Source organism: Lactuca sativa, chromosome 6 (genome assembly GCF_002870075.4).
Source record: "Lactuca sativa cultivar Salinas chromosome 6, Lsat_Salinas_v11, whole genome shotgun sequence".
NCBI classification, from domain to species: domain Eukaryota; kingdom Viridiplantae; phylum Streptophyta; class Magnoliopsida; order Asterales; family Asteraceae; genus Lactuca; species Lactuca sativa.
In genome coordinates, this window is record NC_056628.2 from 48,226,045 (window position 1) to 48,242,672 (window position 16,628).

Sequence of the window (16,628 nt, forward strand, 5' to 3'; positions counted from 1 at the left end):
CTTTCTATTATGTGCTACATAAGTTTGATTTTTATTTTCTGGTCTTTAAATAATCATTTAGGTGATGTTAGTTTTTTCGAAACGAAGTGTAAAGTCTGCAGATCACCTCTTGCAACCCTCTATAATAGAAGAGGGGATCAAACGACTACAGCATGTAATAAAAAAATTGTTTGTTTTTTAACCTCTGCAGACTGTGCCACGCAGCATATGTGCAACACTTTTTAAATCAGAATTCTTCTGAAAAACAAAAAGTTACAAAGTGTCAATTGTTGTTCGTGTGCTACACAACGTAACAATAAGTGGTCAGAATGATTCACACATTTTTACCGGTAAGACTTAGTGATTCAGTTATTAAATCTATAAAAGACCGTTTTATCCTTGTTTTATTTCTCTCTTCCATTCTTTTAATGTTAAAAACCCGTAACAAGTTTAGAAATGAAATCCATAACATAATAATAATAATAATAATAATAATAATAATAATAATAATAATAATAAATAAACACCGTGAAAGTATAAAAGTGATACACTTATCAAACAAAAAAATAAAAAACTTTTACAAACTGTAAATCCTTTGTAAGGGACCAATCTTGTCACTATTCAAATGTTTGTCTTTTATAAACTTCATAGTTAGAACCGGCAAAAATCGATCCAACCCAACAATCTAATTTGAATCCAACCCAAAATTAGCAGGTTAGATTGAGATTTTCAACTCATTTAAGTTAAATGGGTCAACTCGTTTAACCTATTTAATTAAATAGGTTGGGTCGGGTAAAAATTATCAACCCGTTTTTAACTCACCAACCCATTTAACTTTAATTTATATTTAATTTAATAATTATTTAAATATTATCATGTATTAATCTAAGTATTATTTTATAAATTACAATGTTTGTATTATTATTTATGTTTTTAAAAAAATGGAATCCTAATTCCTATCTTTTTTCTTGACATCGAAAACACTAGTTACTCTAGAAAATTACTTAGAAATTATATATCTTTAATCTTATTTGAACAATTTCTTTGTATATATGAATTGAGATTGTGCTTTTGTTATACTTTTGAAATTTTATTTAAATCTATAACTAATTTAAACGGTGTAATCTTTAATTAATTAATTTATTTATTTTTATTTTAAATTGATCAACCCAAGTTTAACCAATGTATTTAATAGGTTGGATTAAGAACTATATAAACGGGTCAACCCGATGACAACCCATTTATCTGAAAAGTTTGGTTGGATTGGGTTGGAAATATTAATTCATTTAAATAAACAAGTTGGGTTAGATTGAAATTTTCAACCCAATTAATAAATAGGTTGAACCCGAACCCAACCCAGATCGACTCATTACAACCACTATTCAGAGCACATTACCCCTTTCATCAATACAAAGTACAAAAACAACCACTTTTCCTCATAATCTTTCATATTTTTATATCTAAACAATACAACATATAAAAAAACAACAATAATCTATAGTTACAACTTTTCGAAAAGAAATTCTCGTTCCTACCATAGTTTTATTTATAAAAACACTAGACAAATGTATCATGTATGAATATGTTATACGTATATAAAACCCGTATAGATTCAAATAACAATCTATCAACCAACACCTCCAGAAGTGAAGCTGATGCAGCAAAATCTTTGTTTCTTCATCTTTTTCTGTGAAATACCACTTTCATCAATGTTCTTCACCTCTCCATTAATGGCATCTTTTTCTGCTAATGTTGAAGTTATCGCCTCATTTATAACAAAAGAAAAAGAACTCGGTGTATCTTCATCATCATCAAAACCATTTCTTGATTCTTGTGAGGATTTTAACGTTGACTCGTTGACTTGTGTTACAAAACGTTTAGAATCGTTTGACTTTTTGTCTTCAAGATCAGCAAACAAATTGTTAGCAAAACGGGATAAAGACATGGATCTTGGATTGAATCCAATTTCTCTAAAGATAGAAATAACTTTTTCCAATGTTCCTAAAGCTTGATTCACTTCTGGACTTATAATAACTTGTTTTCTTCCAACAATAATCTTTTTGTTTGAATCCTCATTTACTTCTTTCCCATTATTATTACTATCTTCATGTGGTTTTTCACTTTCTTCAATCTCCTCGATTTCACAAACGGGGTTTTGAGTTTTCAATTCTTTGATATCTTCATCTCTTTGTTGTTCTAAAATCTCATGAACAATCTTAATGTCTTCTTGTTTTGAAACCTCATTTTGTTCATTGTTTTCTAAATAAAGTGCTTCACGAATTCGATGATAACATGGATCTTTTAAAGCCATGCTAAAATCTTCATCACCTTTGCACACAGAAGCAACTTCCTGTTGTTGAAAATACAATTAGCATGAATTTGATTTGTCAAATTTGTTTGTTTATTTGTTGTAAAGTTTCTTGAAAGAAACTACACCTTTTTATAGAGCTTAAATCCGCTACCTATAAGTTGTCTTGAAACAAAGTTGATAATTGTTGGAGGAACAAAATCAAGTTTTATATCCATGTTTGCAATCGTCCTACAAAAATTAAAACTTATATAAACATTTTTCTTAATTGAATTCACAATTTAAAGAAAAAAAAAAAACAAATCTTTACCGAAAATAGCTTCTATTTGTGCTCACTTTTTGTATAGCAACACCTCCTACAATATCTATCCTAGTAACATTTTCAACATCCGGTATACCATCTTTAGTAAACCCATGAGTGTCTATATCAATGATCTCTGTCTCAGAAATCTGAAAGGGTATTTTAGTCATTTCGCAAATAATTCATAGTTGATTCGAAAAGGGCGAAAATTCACATATATATAAGGAATTACCGAGTTCAGGAGCACTATAATGAGGCCATCTTGGAAGTAATCAATTGTAACATAATGAACTAAAGCCTCTCTTGTTGATAATGGCCATGAAAGCTTCATCCTTTCTTCCACATATGTATAAATTTAAATATCAAAATCCATGAATAAAGATCTTATACAAAGTTTTAAAAAAATTAAAACTTTATGTAATTTAACAAACCTCACTAAAGATATTTGTTCACCCATTCTAATCTTCTTCACAATTTCCGAAGATGTAACCTTAAAAGTCGGGATATTAAATTGAGGCCACCTGAAAAAAAAATATTTAAATTCTTGAAAAGTTTTCGACATATAATTGAAAAAAACAACAATCATTTTAGTCACATTTTGTCTCAAATCATTCGTTCTTGAAACATTTAAAAGAAAGATGATTCGCTTGAAATGTTTCAAAAGTTGAAAACTTTCTCACCATTTTGGGTAGAGGCTTGCCTCACATGATATGCACATGCCTACATTCAAATATATATGTTAAGAGAGATATTTCATGAGGGCAAATATGTCAAATCTTTTTTGATCAAACTTACAAACATCTAGAGGCCCATCTACGTATCCTTCTGCTAGTAATGAATGAAAGGGAGTCCCTGTGGGCCCCTCTCTATACATAACACGGCAATCTTGATTATCGTGTTTTATCTGTCGACAAAGATGAAATGTTAACAAATAAACAAACAAATTTGACATAAAAGATGAAAAGAATCAAGAAAAATGTTTAAAAAAAAAAAACGTACTTTCCAACCATTATGTGATACTTCATCGACACTTCCTGAAGTGCTTCTAAGCATACCAATGAAATTGGCCACTTCTTTGGTTCTTTTTTGAACTAAATTATCACTATATTCTGTTTTATACAAAATATTTCAATCAATATACATATATACAGCTGAAATAAAGTCAAAACTAACTATACAAACCTTGATCTTCATGTTGTGATGATTTCGATAGTTGATTCTCAACAAGCTTTTTGAGAAATTCCACGTTGCAAAGATCATCGGACTTGAGTGTTTTGTCCAGTTTATCTCTGTACTCAGTTATGTTTTCTTTTCCCTCCATTTTCGTATCTCACAACAGCAATAATCAGAAGTATGATATGATGATGATTTTCATATATAATCTAGCCTTCCCTTCATGAAAAATTACAAATTTATCATCAGAAATTAACAGAAAAACAGTCATAAAGGAAACAAGAATAACCAAAATGAGTAAAATTTGATCGTTTTATGGACACTCATATGCGAAATATTGCAAATTCAACTCGATCGTGAAAAGGGTAATGCTCAAAATAGCAAATTAGTCGAGAATTAATGGATTCGATCAACATTTTTAGGAAAAATCTGGCGAACTGCCGATTCTGGCCAAACAAAAATAGGGGAATTCACTGTAAACCCAAATAAAGCTGAAGAACAATCTCATTTACCCTTTTAGGAAATTCGAAATAAAACAATACCCATAATCTGAAATCTCGATCAATCCACAACTCACAAAACCATTAAAACACGTCTTCGAAAATTCGAAACTTGTGATTGTATTCTGATACAGAAGTGAGATGTGAACGACGAAACGAACTTACAGTTTCGGACTTTCAGATAAACATGAAGTTATTTGGAGTAGAATTAGAGGGGGTTTATGTTTATGAACCCAACAAAATTGAAAATCTCAAGAAAAAAGTAAATGATTTGGGAGGATGAAAAGGAGACAAGATCAAACAATTTCAGATGATCAAGAAGGATACCTAACGTGGGGTTTTCTTGAAATCATCGGAGGGACCCAAAGCACCGTTGTATTGGTTGTAATTGTGTGAATACTATTAATAAAGGTACTACGTGTTCTTGTCAACTTCGGAAGCTTGGGACGATGATGAGTTGACTCAGAATAATCGCAGCCTTGCAGCTGTAAACTATGTGGGATGGATTTCTTCAATGCTTCCTAGTTGTTATATATATTTTTGGTGTTAATAATTAAAATAGTTATTATTTAAATTTATTTTGAATTTAAAATATTGTTAAAAATGTTTACTTTTAGGAAAAATATAAGTATGGGAAGAGATTATTGGCATTTTTGACAGCTAGGCAACTATTTAGTAGATGGTAACCAACAGCTGAAACATAGTTTTTATTTCCATAAAATTAGTTATAAACTTTTAAAAGATGTCAAAAAAAAAAATTAGTTTTCATAAAAGTTATATAAAATAGCTTATGAATTATGAATTTATTTTCTAAAATAAAAGCTTAATGCGTGTAAGAATTAAGATCGAATAAGACCTCTTTTTAATTCGTTTTGTAGAATTTATAAAAAAGTGGCAATTTGTTTTTTTTAATGATTTGACATTTTTAATTTTTAATATATAAATGAAAAAATGTTACCATTTATCTATGCTAACTAAAAATAAAAATAAAGTTTGTGAATATGTCTGTTTTATTGTATCAACTATTTCTTTTAAGTTATCTTTTACCTTTTAGGTAAAAATATGATTGTGTTTAGAGATATGATTGTCTATATTATATTGTTGGTTATCTTATTTTTAGAAAAAAAAAAATAGATATTTTATGTTGTTATAACTATCTGCGAAATCTCCAATAAAGTCTCATTATTTTCAGCGAATTTACGATTTAATCTCAAATTAAATTTTGTTTATAAAAAATGACAGAATACCGGCTAAAACTTTGGAATAACCCTCCGTGGCCGGTTTTGCAGATTTAGCTAGTATTCTAGGTTTTTTCGTTAATTGATCAAAATTTTGGGGCTTTTTCGTTAATTGATCAATTACCCTTAAACTTATTGTGAATTTCACTCATCCACGTCTCAAACTACTATTCCTTTATGTTTTTCACTTTTTCTTATCCACATCTCCAAGTTGTACTCTTTCAAATTATTTAGTGTTTTAATCTACCACAAAACGACATACTTCTAAGGTCTATATTTTAAACTCATTTGTCAAGGAGAATAGCAACATCTTGGTAGCAGCTAGTCTTACCTTGGATAGACCACAAAACACAGATTCGTTTGAACGTTGATACCTCATTTCACACACGCACACACACGTTCGAGATCAGAAACATTTATGTGTGTATGCACATAAAAAGGAAAGACAAAGATCTATTTGAAGGGTGTGTGTATGTATCCCTTATCGTATCCTTACCAATTTTGCAATAGATAGAAAGAAACAGAATGAGAAAAAAGGCGGATGGATTAAGGTTTTAAACAACCAATAAAATAAAAAAGAAAATGAGTATTAACCAAAAATGTTATCCCATAGATTTAAGTATACCTAATTAGTGTTATTATGTATGTTTTGTGGTTATCTCATTACTTAAACCAATGTTGAAATCAAAAGAACATATACAATATTTTTGTATGAATTTCATCTTGCAATCGTGGAGCACTCTATATTCGGTAAAGCTTTTTATGAAGTTTGTTAGTTTTTTGGATTGTATAAATATTTTTTTATAAATTTCGTGACTTTAAAACTGAATACATAACATTATATAAAAAAAATGGAAAAATACACTCATTTAAAAAACAAACTGTTTTTATATATTGATAAAACGGTTATTCCAAAGTTTTAGCTGAATTAACGAAAAAATCTCAATATTTTGACGAATTAATGGAAAAAGCCGGAATACCGGCTAAATCTGTTAAACCAGCCATAGAGGGTTATCCCGAAGTTTTTCCCTAACTATCTAGTAAAATATCAAAATAATTACTTTTTTTTTTAAATTGTAACCTGAAATAGATTAATCATCCCACTCGAATCGATTTAAGAAGGCGAGAACCAACTAATTATCATCTTTTCTAACAACATGGCCCAGTAAATTGAATGTTATAAGTTGCTTTCATAATTCTAGCACCACCAATTTTGCATTGATGATGTGTTCAAATTACATACACTCGAATTGGATATGAAACGTCAAATGCAAAGCAATCAAGCATGACCCAATGTTTTGATCATAATATTTGTTACTTATTTGAAGATCAAGTAGAAATATATTATATTCCTTTATTTGGTATATGTTATTATCAGGTTGGGTATATTTGTTAATAATTTTTTAATTGTTAAAAAAAAAAAAAAAAAAAAAAAAAAAAAAAAAAAAAAACACATTTAATTTGGTGTGAATTTCGTAATCGGATCAACTCCACGGGTTTGGGACAAATATATGAGAAGTAAACAATTATCCTTAAAGATTGAATCTAACTTGCAACTTTCAATGTACTTTCTAATATAAAAATATTTATATTGCCAAATAAAATAAATTAAAATATGTGATTATTTTTTAAGATTTTAAATAAAGTGAGGTATGACACGAGAACAATGTCAAAACACGAGACTAAGATGAGTCATAACATTTTTAATACACGAATTAGAATGGTGATTTTTTGTATAATTTATAATTTTAGATATGCATATATATTTTCTACAATCATCAAGTTTTTTATATAAATTATAACTATATATAAATGCATATGAACTAAAAGCTAAGTTTCTTATTACAATGACATCAAGTGCAAATTGTGGGGCCATGACACATGTTTGAAACCATAAGGTTGGTGTATGTATCCATTGCGGCTTCCAAAAGATAGGTGGCGATATAGCTAAGGCTTCTCGGTGTGGTATGCGGTTTGGAACCGCGGTTACGCTACGTGGGACAGGAACACCGCCCCACGGTGCGGTTTGGGACGGTCGAGACCGCACTGCGGCCTTTGAAGACCACGTTTGCTGATTGGCTATTCCTTTTTCTTTTGACCGTTCAAAGATTCGTTCAATTTAATTTTTTTTTTTAAACCTTTTACTCCATCTATATATACATATGTTATCACTTTTACATTTACACAACCTTTAAACACATATAAATACAATCATTTCATCCAATTTTCTTTGAAAAAATGTCTTCTTCCAAAAGACTTAGCAAAGAAAAAACACCAGTCAGAAACACCAACACCCCAATACCTTCATTTGATCAACCGATTTTCTCACCTCCGTATTACCACTATGGCGGTATGTTTCCTTCTTTTCCACAACGACCAGGGCAACCACATCCACAAACATCACCACTACCACAACCCGACCCGGATTTTAATCCAATTGTTTTTTTGTCCCAACCCGAGTTTGTTCAACAAACACAAACACAACCAGAAACGGTTGTTTCTGATTCTGAACCGGAATTCGTTACAGAAACTCAGCCCACTCGAGCAGCGACTAAAAGAAAAGAGAATGCGGAGGCTAGATGTTGGGAACCTTTGGAAGCGTTAGTGTTGGCACAATCTTGGATCGATATTTCAGAAGATGCGACGGTTGGAAAAGACCAAAAGCATGACCGCTTTTGGATTCGCGTTTTACACAGGTTCCATAAAGGAATGAACCGTGGAGAATACCGTTCAAAACATCAAGTGTACTCCAAATGGGGGAAGATGAACAAGGAAGTCATGTTGTTTAATGACTTGTGGAACAACATGAAACGTCAATGAAAAAGTGAAGAAAGCGATGACGTCATTTTGAAGAAAGCGTTGAAAGTGTATCAAAAAGAAAATCTGAAGGCTTTCAAATTTCTTGAAGTTTGGAATTTTTTGAAAGATAACAGGAAATGGTTGAGTAGCAAAACATCTGACCAACATATCGACAATGGGTCAAAACGCAGCAGAACATCTGAGTCCGACCACACTACATCAGATGTTCGTGTTCAATTTGATCTGAACGAAGATGAACCTGTTCCAGTTTCACCACCTTCCCGACCATTGGGAAGAGACAAATCAAAAAGCAAAGGCAAAGGCAAAACGTCGGATTCAGATGATTTGAAAGAAATGGGAACCGACATGAAGGATATAAAAGAGAGAATGGACAAGATTTTGAAAATTGCTTCTGAAAGAGAACTTCGGAAACAAAGGGAGAGCGACATGTGAATACTAGCAATGGACACCTCGAATATGACCGGGGTCGAGCTTGAAATGGTTTTGGCGATGAAGGAGGAAGTGAAAAACCGTTACATGAATCGTGACTAATTTCTAGTTTTTTTTTTCAAGTTTTTAATGGTTTCTTGTGTGTTTTTTTTTAAGTTGTTGGTTTTTTGTTTCTACTTTGTTTTTCTAAATTTTTAGGTTTTTTTTAAATTAAGTAATGTATGGTATTTGTATTTTTAATTAATGAAATATTATATTTTTAAAATTATGTTTTTTTTTATTAAAAAATAAGTTTTATTAAATTAAAATAGTTAACAAAAAAAACAAAAAAAAAAAAAAAAAGAAAAAATAAAATTAAAACTGTGGCACCACACCCTTGGTGTGGCAAGAAACCACACTTAAGTGGTAAAAAGTGACGTGGCGCTTACGTGGCGAGGGAGGGAGTGTCGTTTCAGTGGCACCACTCCCTCCAGCCTACGGCAACAGTTCTTTGGCTGGAGATGTACCCTCAATTCTTCATTTGGCGGGTTGTTGAACCCGTAATCTCTCTCTCTCTCTCTCTCTCTCTCTCTCTCTCTCTCTTTCTCTCTCTCTCCATTGACCAATCAAAGAGAAAAAAAATTAACTTTTACCTACATAACTATACATATCAACCTTTAAAACAAACCACACTCAATTCTATTTTATCTCCAATTCCATTCCACGTCTCTACAATTCTATTCCACGCATCTCCAATTTCGTCTTCTACAAGAACATTTTGGTTATAATCAATACATGAAGTTTTCTCAAACTGTTCTGAAAACTTAATTCCAATGTTCTCCTCCCGAGGTCTCCCAGTTTCATAATACTCAAAACACAGAGTCTGAAGAATCTAGTCACAAACCCACTCCCGATAGAAATCATCAAGAAAGCTAGGAGCCCAAACTCATTGTCGAAAACACACGATTATACAAAATGCCAAAAGTCAAATAAATGGTTGGAAAAGGAAGATGTGGCTTTGACAAAGACGTATGTCGATGTTTTCTTGAGATAAGGCATGCAAAATCAACAAAGGTCAAAGGCATTTTGGGAGTGAGTTCTAGAACATTTTAATGTACAAGGGATAATGTCACGGTAGCACAATGAACTTTTGTGATTTGTCCGACTTGACCAATTATGTTTTTTTCTTGCGCATTAGTTCATCTAACTTTTACTATACATATCAATTAGGTCATTATCGTTAGTTTTTAACCATTCATCCGTTAACTAGTTTTCTAAATTACACGAATGACCCCTATGGTTTAAATTTCTTTCGTATTTGATCGTAATCAGCCATGTTTTAAATCAGACGACTAAAACTACCACAATCCTGAAACTCTAAGGACCAAAGTGTAACAGTGTCATTATGGGAACAAATTGCAGATTATTGTTATTTTATGATTATAAAAATCTGAAAACCAAACAAAAATCTTTTACATGGTAGCCACCCTGGATCTGGTTGGAGATACGCAAATCGGTGGGTTCCTAAGCATCAACGGCGAAGCCAATATAGTCGCCAACCTCGACGGTGAAAACGACCTCCGCAGCTTTGCTGACATGGAGACGTTCTTAGGCGGTGACATCGTCTTCTTCTTTGTGATGGCCGTTTTGGGTCTGGTCGGAGATACAAAAAGTGGTGGATTGCGAATCTTTACTTGAAACTTAGCCACGGCGACAGGAGGCGGCGGCGTCTTGATTAGAAACTTGTGAGGGGTGGTCTGACGGGTTCTTGTAATCACTGACGACCTTGTTCTGCAAAATTGTTGGTTTTGTGAAGCAGTTGTTGAATGGAAAAGGGGGTCCGGGAAGATCACAGTTTTTCTAGCCTAAGGTCTGTTCTTCGGTGACACCCTATTCGCCGGAAACTGACCCTTTTCATTCTCGATTTCTTCTTTGGGTGGTGAACCGGAGACTTTGAAATTAATTTGTGATTTTGCTCTTTCAAGTAAAGGAGAATGTAGATTTGATCGGATTATCTGTTTCTCTCACTTTCTCTATGACCCGAGCTCGGTGGTTTCTGGGCTTAACCTCGAATTCCATCTAGAATCAATCACCGGAGTTTTCGGATCGCTGCCGGCCCCAGTGGTAATCTTTTTGGCTTTCGTTTCAACAGCCGTCACGATTTCTCTAGGAAATTGAAAGACATTTTATTAGGCTTTTAAGTATCAAAACTAACTTAATACCAAAAAATTATGAATAATAATGAATTTATTATATTCAACATATTTGATCGATTTTGAAGGAGCGTCGGGTAAGTTGGGATACGAAAGAATTTAGGGATGTCACACCCCAAAACCGAAACGGCGGAAACGTTCTGGGGTGGATGACGTCATGTCAAGTATCACAACATATGCAGTATAGTAATCAAAGTACAACAACCATTGCATTAATAGTAATAGTTTTACATAAGTTACATTTAATAGATACATCAAAGTAATACAGAAACTAATATAGTTGCAGCTCGGTACTAGGCTGACTTCGCCAAAAGCTCCTGCGATGTATCTGTCTATCGCTGACCTGAGAATACAAGTTATTTTGAAAGCGATTATCAGCATTTTTATAAATGTTGGTGAGTTCATAAGTATTTAGTGTCATTTGTGTAAGTAAACTTTTTATTCAAAATAACTTTATAAAAAGTAGTAGTTTAGAATCTACGGTGTATTAGCGTCCTTTCCAGAAAATCCTATATTTTCTAATTAAAAGCAGTCTTCTACCAAGACTCGACAGTGTTATGTTTTAAAGAGAAATTTTCCCTGAAATACTATCATTACCCTAAATATGGTATTTGACTTTAAAGAAAGTAGGAGAATATCACTAGTAAAAATACTAGGGGAAAATAACATATGCCTCAACAGAAAATATTGTTGACTAAGGCAAAAGAAATCATAGACTCCAGGAGAGTATCAAATGAATGATATGCCTGGCTCAGTCTAACTAAAGGAAACACAGACCCCAGACGGTATCAAATGTATGATACGGCTAGCAAGGTCTAAAACAAAGAAACACAGACCCCAGACAGTATCAAATGAAAGATACAGCTAGCAAGGTCTAAAACAAAGAAACACAGACCACAAACAGTATCAAATGAAAGATACAGCTAGCAAGGTCTAAAATAAAGAAACACAAACCCAGACAGTATCAAATGAAAGATACAGCTAGCAAGGTCTAAAACAAAGAGTAATCCTAAGAGTGTTGTTTCAAGAAACCAGTGTTAATTCTCGTTAGCAACTGGAATAAACCGTCGCCTTAGAGAATAGGGCATGTCTTAGAGATTCACTGGCCTAATAGGTGTTCCAAGAATCTCTAAGACATGCCCTATTTTCTAAGGCGACGGTTTATTCCAGTTGCAGAAAGCGGGTGCTCTTGTATAACCCATCGACTAACACCTAGACTGGTGTCAAGTCTATAATCTCTTCGGGATATGGGTTATAAGGCTTAACACAACCTACTTTCGCACTCAAATCAAGTATTTTTGGCTGCAGAGGTTATCCTGTGGTTCTTGGCATTCTAGTGTTCACTTCGGAGAATGCGGTCTATCGTCTACAGGGCGACAGTGACTTCTTCCATGTGAGGGGGAGGCGGAGTGTCCTAGGCACTGCTCATTGGTAACGGGGTGGACGAAGTGTCTGAGTAGTGCGAGCATCTTCTGCAACTACTCTTCCGGTGGTACCGAGTTTTCTCGATCTAGATCAAATCTAGTGAGTATAGGGTTTCGTCACTCGGAACTTTAATCTCCTCATCCACTCTTCTCAGAGTTTAACCTATCGTAGCTTCTGGATTTCCGGGATATCCGCTGAGATGGTTAATTCGTGGGATTAGGCGTGACTGGATGGTCGTAGTCAATGTCCTTGTGTAACGCTCTAAAAATTTCAACCAATTTAAACTTTTCGAAAACAAACCAGATTCATTAAGTTATTATAAAAAGGTTTTCAATATAATTATTATCAGAGTCTTCCTAGAACCACATCATAAAACAAAATCATGAGTAGCGGTACAATCATGCCTTTGCCTTGCCACGGTCTCCTGAAGAACCTGAAAAAAACATTAAACCACAACTGTAAGCCCGAAAGCTTAGTGAGATACCCCCAAAATACCAACCACATATACACATATACCATACACACACAACATGCCATATCGTAACAGAACACAGAACAGCCATGCACTTCGGGTCTACTGTGTGACTGGTCCGCCGCACCGGCCTTCAGTCCACTTGGTCCACCCTTCGAGTCTAGCCATACATATCGAGTCCACAGTGTGATTGGTCCACCCGCACCGGGCCTTCAATCCACCTGGTCCACTCTCTGAGTCTATAGTACGACTGGTCCGCCCGCACTGGGCCTTCAGTCGGCCTGGTCCACTCTCCGAGCCTCGGCACGTCTGGCCCGCCCTCTTGGGTCCTACAGCCTATCCGGACCGCTCGATGGGCCTTCAGGACAACCGGTCCGCCCTGGGTATGTTGGCCTACAACACAAAGCAGGACCCGCCTCAACCCAACCCCAGTCCACCAACCATGTGCACATAAACATTCAATCATATAACAATTCACATTCAATCAAGCCAATCTAGCAGATCACATAACATAACATCATCCTAACCAGGATACCGACCTAACCGGTCACTAGTATAGCATCATCCTATATACCAGGATACCGACCTTAACCAGGTCTCTAACATAATACCATCCTAACTACCAGGATGCAAACATAGCAAAGCAATAACATAACAACGATACCCGAATCATAATCCGATAAAGGGTCGGCCTTGGTGCCTTAGACCCTGTTGATATAGTGAGGATAACTCACCTCGCAACTGCCGACTGAAAGATAAGACCAAGATGCTCCGACCACTGACACGATCTCCACCACTAGCCAACACCAACACTGAACTCAAAATAAATGCCAACAATTACCAAAATGTCCCTGGAAGTCAACTGGTCAACCCTTGGTCAAAGTCAAAGTCAAAGTCAACCTCCTGACTGACTCTACTCATCGAGTCAACCCGATGACTCGTCGAGTCCCCATGCTCAGAACTTCCCCAATCCGCGACTCAACTTGCCGAGTCACCCCGAGACTCGCCGAGTCTCACAACTCTGAGTCCCCTTGCACTCAACTCACCGAGTCCTCCCTTGACTCGCTGATTCATGGCTCAACCAGAAGAAGGTTAGAACCTCACGACCAGACTCGCCGAGTCCAAGAACAGACTCGCCGAGTCCAAGGCCATCTTCAACCAACTCGCCGAGTTCTTGCCCATCTTCAAGCAACTCGCCGAGTACACCTTTGTGACTCGCCGAGTACCCCTAGATCTTAATCCACATAGAAGCTTTCCAGGCCATGCAGATGATCCAAACCATAGATTTACCCTTCTACAACCCATCCATCACGTAAAGTGGCAAACTTTACGTGAATCCAAGTAGATCTAAGCATTTTACACTCTAGGGCTAGGGTTTGGGACAAAAGGACTTCACCCACAACTCTTGAGCATAGACTTTATGGCTTTCTGGATTAACAACAACCTAGATCTGAGGTAGAAACCTCAGATCTTACACCAAACTTGATATGGACCTCATTTATGCCCCAAAAACCCCACAAATGATAGATCTAGATGCACAAAAGCTCAATCAGCAGATTATTACCTCAAATGAAAGCTCCAACTGAAGAATAAGCTGAGTCTTTACAAATCCCCTTGCTCTAAACTTCTTGCTCTTCGATTTCTCCCCCAAGATTCCCTCCACAAAGGCTCCAATCTCTCACAAGGAAAGCTCACACGAATCTAGGGCTTCTGGAACTCAAGGGGAAGGCAAAGAGGCTTGGGGAGAGGACATCATGTTCTTTATATAGGGCTCAACCCCCGAATTAGGGTTTTCTCCACTCAGCACCAACTCGCCGAGTCCAGCCACCGACTCGCCGAGTTGGCCACTAAACACGCGACCAGAATCGCGACCCTAATCGCCGAGTCCACCCTCGCCGAGTTGCCCTTTCACATCTACACTTTGAACCCTGAACTTGCACTCCTGAACTCGGGATGTTACACCTTTACTCTTATGACTCATATTTCTTTACCAACTGAGGGTGTTAGCTAGTATGTTGGCTTAACCGCGATGACAAAAAATTTCGGATTTGTGGTCATTATAGTAGCTCAACCCGCAGTGGTTCTCTTGACTCTAGTTCCTATTCTATGGGATAGGATGAAGGGTTTTTCTATGAGGTTCGTGGTAGAGCTCATACTCGTCTTAACCACTACTACTTGGTGTATGCAAGTCGTATATAATTGAGGTCGGCAGGATGTTCAGTTGTGCGACTCCACCCCAAACCCACAACCCAACGAGGAACAGGGAGTAGGGAGGAAGCACACATATTAAATCTTTTTTATCTCAATTATATACCACCCTTATGCATATACTCAGTTATAGTAGTCAGTCCCATGAGTTCTATCCTCTTGATTTCACGAACCTGATTGCGAGGTGCGAAGGGTCTTTCTGGGGGATCTACGGAGTATGCTTCGGGTGGTTATCATCTTCTGGGATACCTGCAGTGTCTTTCGCTTCGGTTTCTATCTGTCTAAGAAGGGTGAGTTAACAGCGCACGGTACCCTTCTCCTGGGTACTTCGGAAGGTTTGAAATAAGAGGGACGACTGACGGATCGCATTAGGTTTTATTATTTTTATTTTGTTTAGGTTCGGAAGAACCTTTATTTGCCGAAATGGCTACGGTGAAAGTTCTTTTTACACAGCACTAAGGATTTACACATGGTTGCACGAAGTCGAACCATGATTGATATAGGCGTCAAAGTTGGCATACTTCAACATGATATAGAATGAGGATTGATAGGGTCATGTGCTGAACGGGCACACCAGTTCTTGGCGTCTCGGGTTTCGTCCCGTGTATCACTGTCACGGATACTTGGACCGATAGAGTCGACGTGGAACTGTAGAGGGTCCTGAGTGTTTCTGAATAGGGTACCTTTCATGAATGGATTCTCACGAGGCCTTTCTATAATCGCCTAACATATACTAGTCATGTATAATTAAGGTGGGGAGAACTGTTGACTGAGCGACTCCGCCCTAAATCCACAACCAAACGAGGAACAGGAAATGAGGCGGCATTCACTCACTCTAGGTCTATCCATCTCAATTATACATGGTCGTAACGTATATATCTAGCCATTATAGTTTTACCTGATGAAATTTTAAATTTTATAACCGTGCTGCGACTTTCGCCTTAACGGGGAAGTATTCATATTTAGAATTAGCATTTTAATGTTTGCGGTTAGTTATTTAGGATTGAGAGACGTACCAAAATCTACCGGGTTCCTTGATGTTTCTCCCTAAGCGTTAGAGTTAGACTCTTCCTGTGCCCCTGTCGTTTCTCCTACAGCAGTGATCCTCAGTATCTTCCCGTCTGCGTCGGAGTTCTTTATTATTGGAAAATCCCTTTTGAGGTGTCCCATCTCACCGCACTGATGACATGACTGGTTCGTACTGGTATTGGTGGTGGGAGTGAGGTGCTTAGTCAAAGTTACGTGGACACGGGTGCCCTCCTCGTTCCTCCACTTTGAAAATTTCCCTTTAACGAGTCCGACTTTATCACCACCTTTGTGTGTATGGTTGGTCCCGATGCCAGGGACTTGTGAAATGGGTTGTGCTGGCGCTGAAGGGGTGGGGGTTTCCTCTTGCTGCTGTTGCACGACAAGTCTGTGGAGTCGTTGGCGCTCCTTTCAAGCTTGACGTTTTCATTTCCTTCTCTCTGTTTTACAACTTTGCATGTTCGTGACTGTCGCCATTCACTGGTTTCCTAGGTATGGTCTTGTAGGTGTCGGGATGGAAGGGTTGGTAGGGGTATTGACTGTCTCAGCTCGTTGCC

At 36.3% G+C, this 16,628-nt stretch overlaps 1 protein-coding gene and 1 pseudogene across 8 annotated transcripts; both read right to left on the bottom strand.

The window, feature by feature from the left end:
- Positions 1–1,394: 1,394 nt before the first annotated feature.
- LOC111909341 (uncharacterized) lies at positions 1,395–4,779 on the bottom strand. Of its 8 annotated transcripts, none has more exons than XM_023905148.3 (10): positions 4,589–4,779; positions 3,771–3,975; positions 3,588–3,697; positions 3,384–3,492; positions 3,269–3,308; positions 3,020–3,109; positions 2,821–2,920; positions 2,598–2,737; positions 2,416–2,518; positions 1,395–2,329 (listed from the first exon to the last, which is right to left on the bottom strand). In XM_023905148.3, the coding sequence occupies exons 2-10, from the start codon at positions 3,907–3,909 to the stop codon at positions 1,607–1,609; spliced, it is 1,554 nt and encodes a 517-aa protein (XP_023760916.1). In that variant the 5' UTR covers positions 3,910–3,975; positions 4,589–4,779; the 3' UTR covers positions 1,395–1,606. The 8 variants fall into 8 exon arrangements, with proteins under 8 accessions (XP_023760916.1, XP_023760915.1, XP_023760919.1 ...); XM_023905147.3 differs by having other exon boundaries at positions 3,771–3,980; XM_023905151.3 differs by lacking the exon at positions 4,589–4,779 and adding an exon at positions 4,427–4,570 and having other exon boundaries at positions 3,771–3,980.
- Positions 4,780–10,199: 5,420 nt separating this feature from the next.
- On the bottom strand, positions 10,200–12,333 carry LOC111909324 (probable microtubule-binding protein TANGLED; annotated as a pseudogene).
- Between the last annotated feature and the right edge of the window lie 4,295 nt (positions 12,334–16,628).

What these genes read in the sequence shown, in the direction of transcription:
- LOC111909341 (XM_023905148.3), bottom strand. Translation starts at nt 3,909, where the DNA reads ATGGAGGGAAAAGAAAACATAACTGAGTACAGAGATAAACTGGACAAA. An exon ending in ATCACAACATGAAGATCAAG is followed by an intron (nt 3,698 to 3,770) that starts GTTTGTATAGTT and finishes TGTATAAAACAG; the next exon opens with AATATAGTGATAATTTAGTT. An exon ending in GCAAGCCTCTACCCAAAATG is followed by an intron (nt 3,110 to 3,268) that starts GTGAGAAAGTTT and finishes TTTTTTTTTCAG; the next exon opens with GTGGCCTCAATTTAATATCC.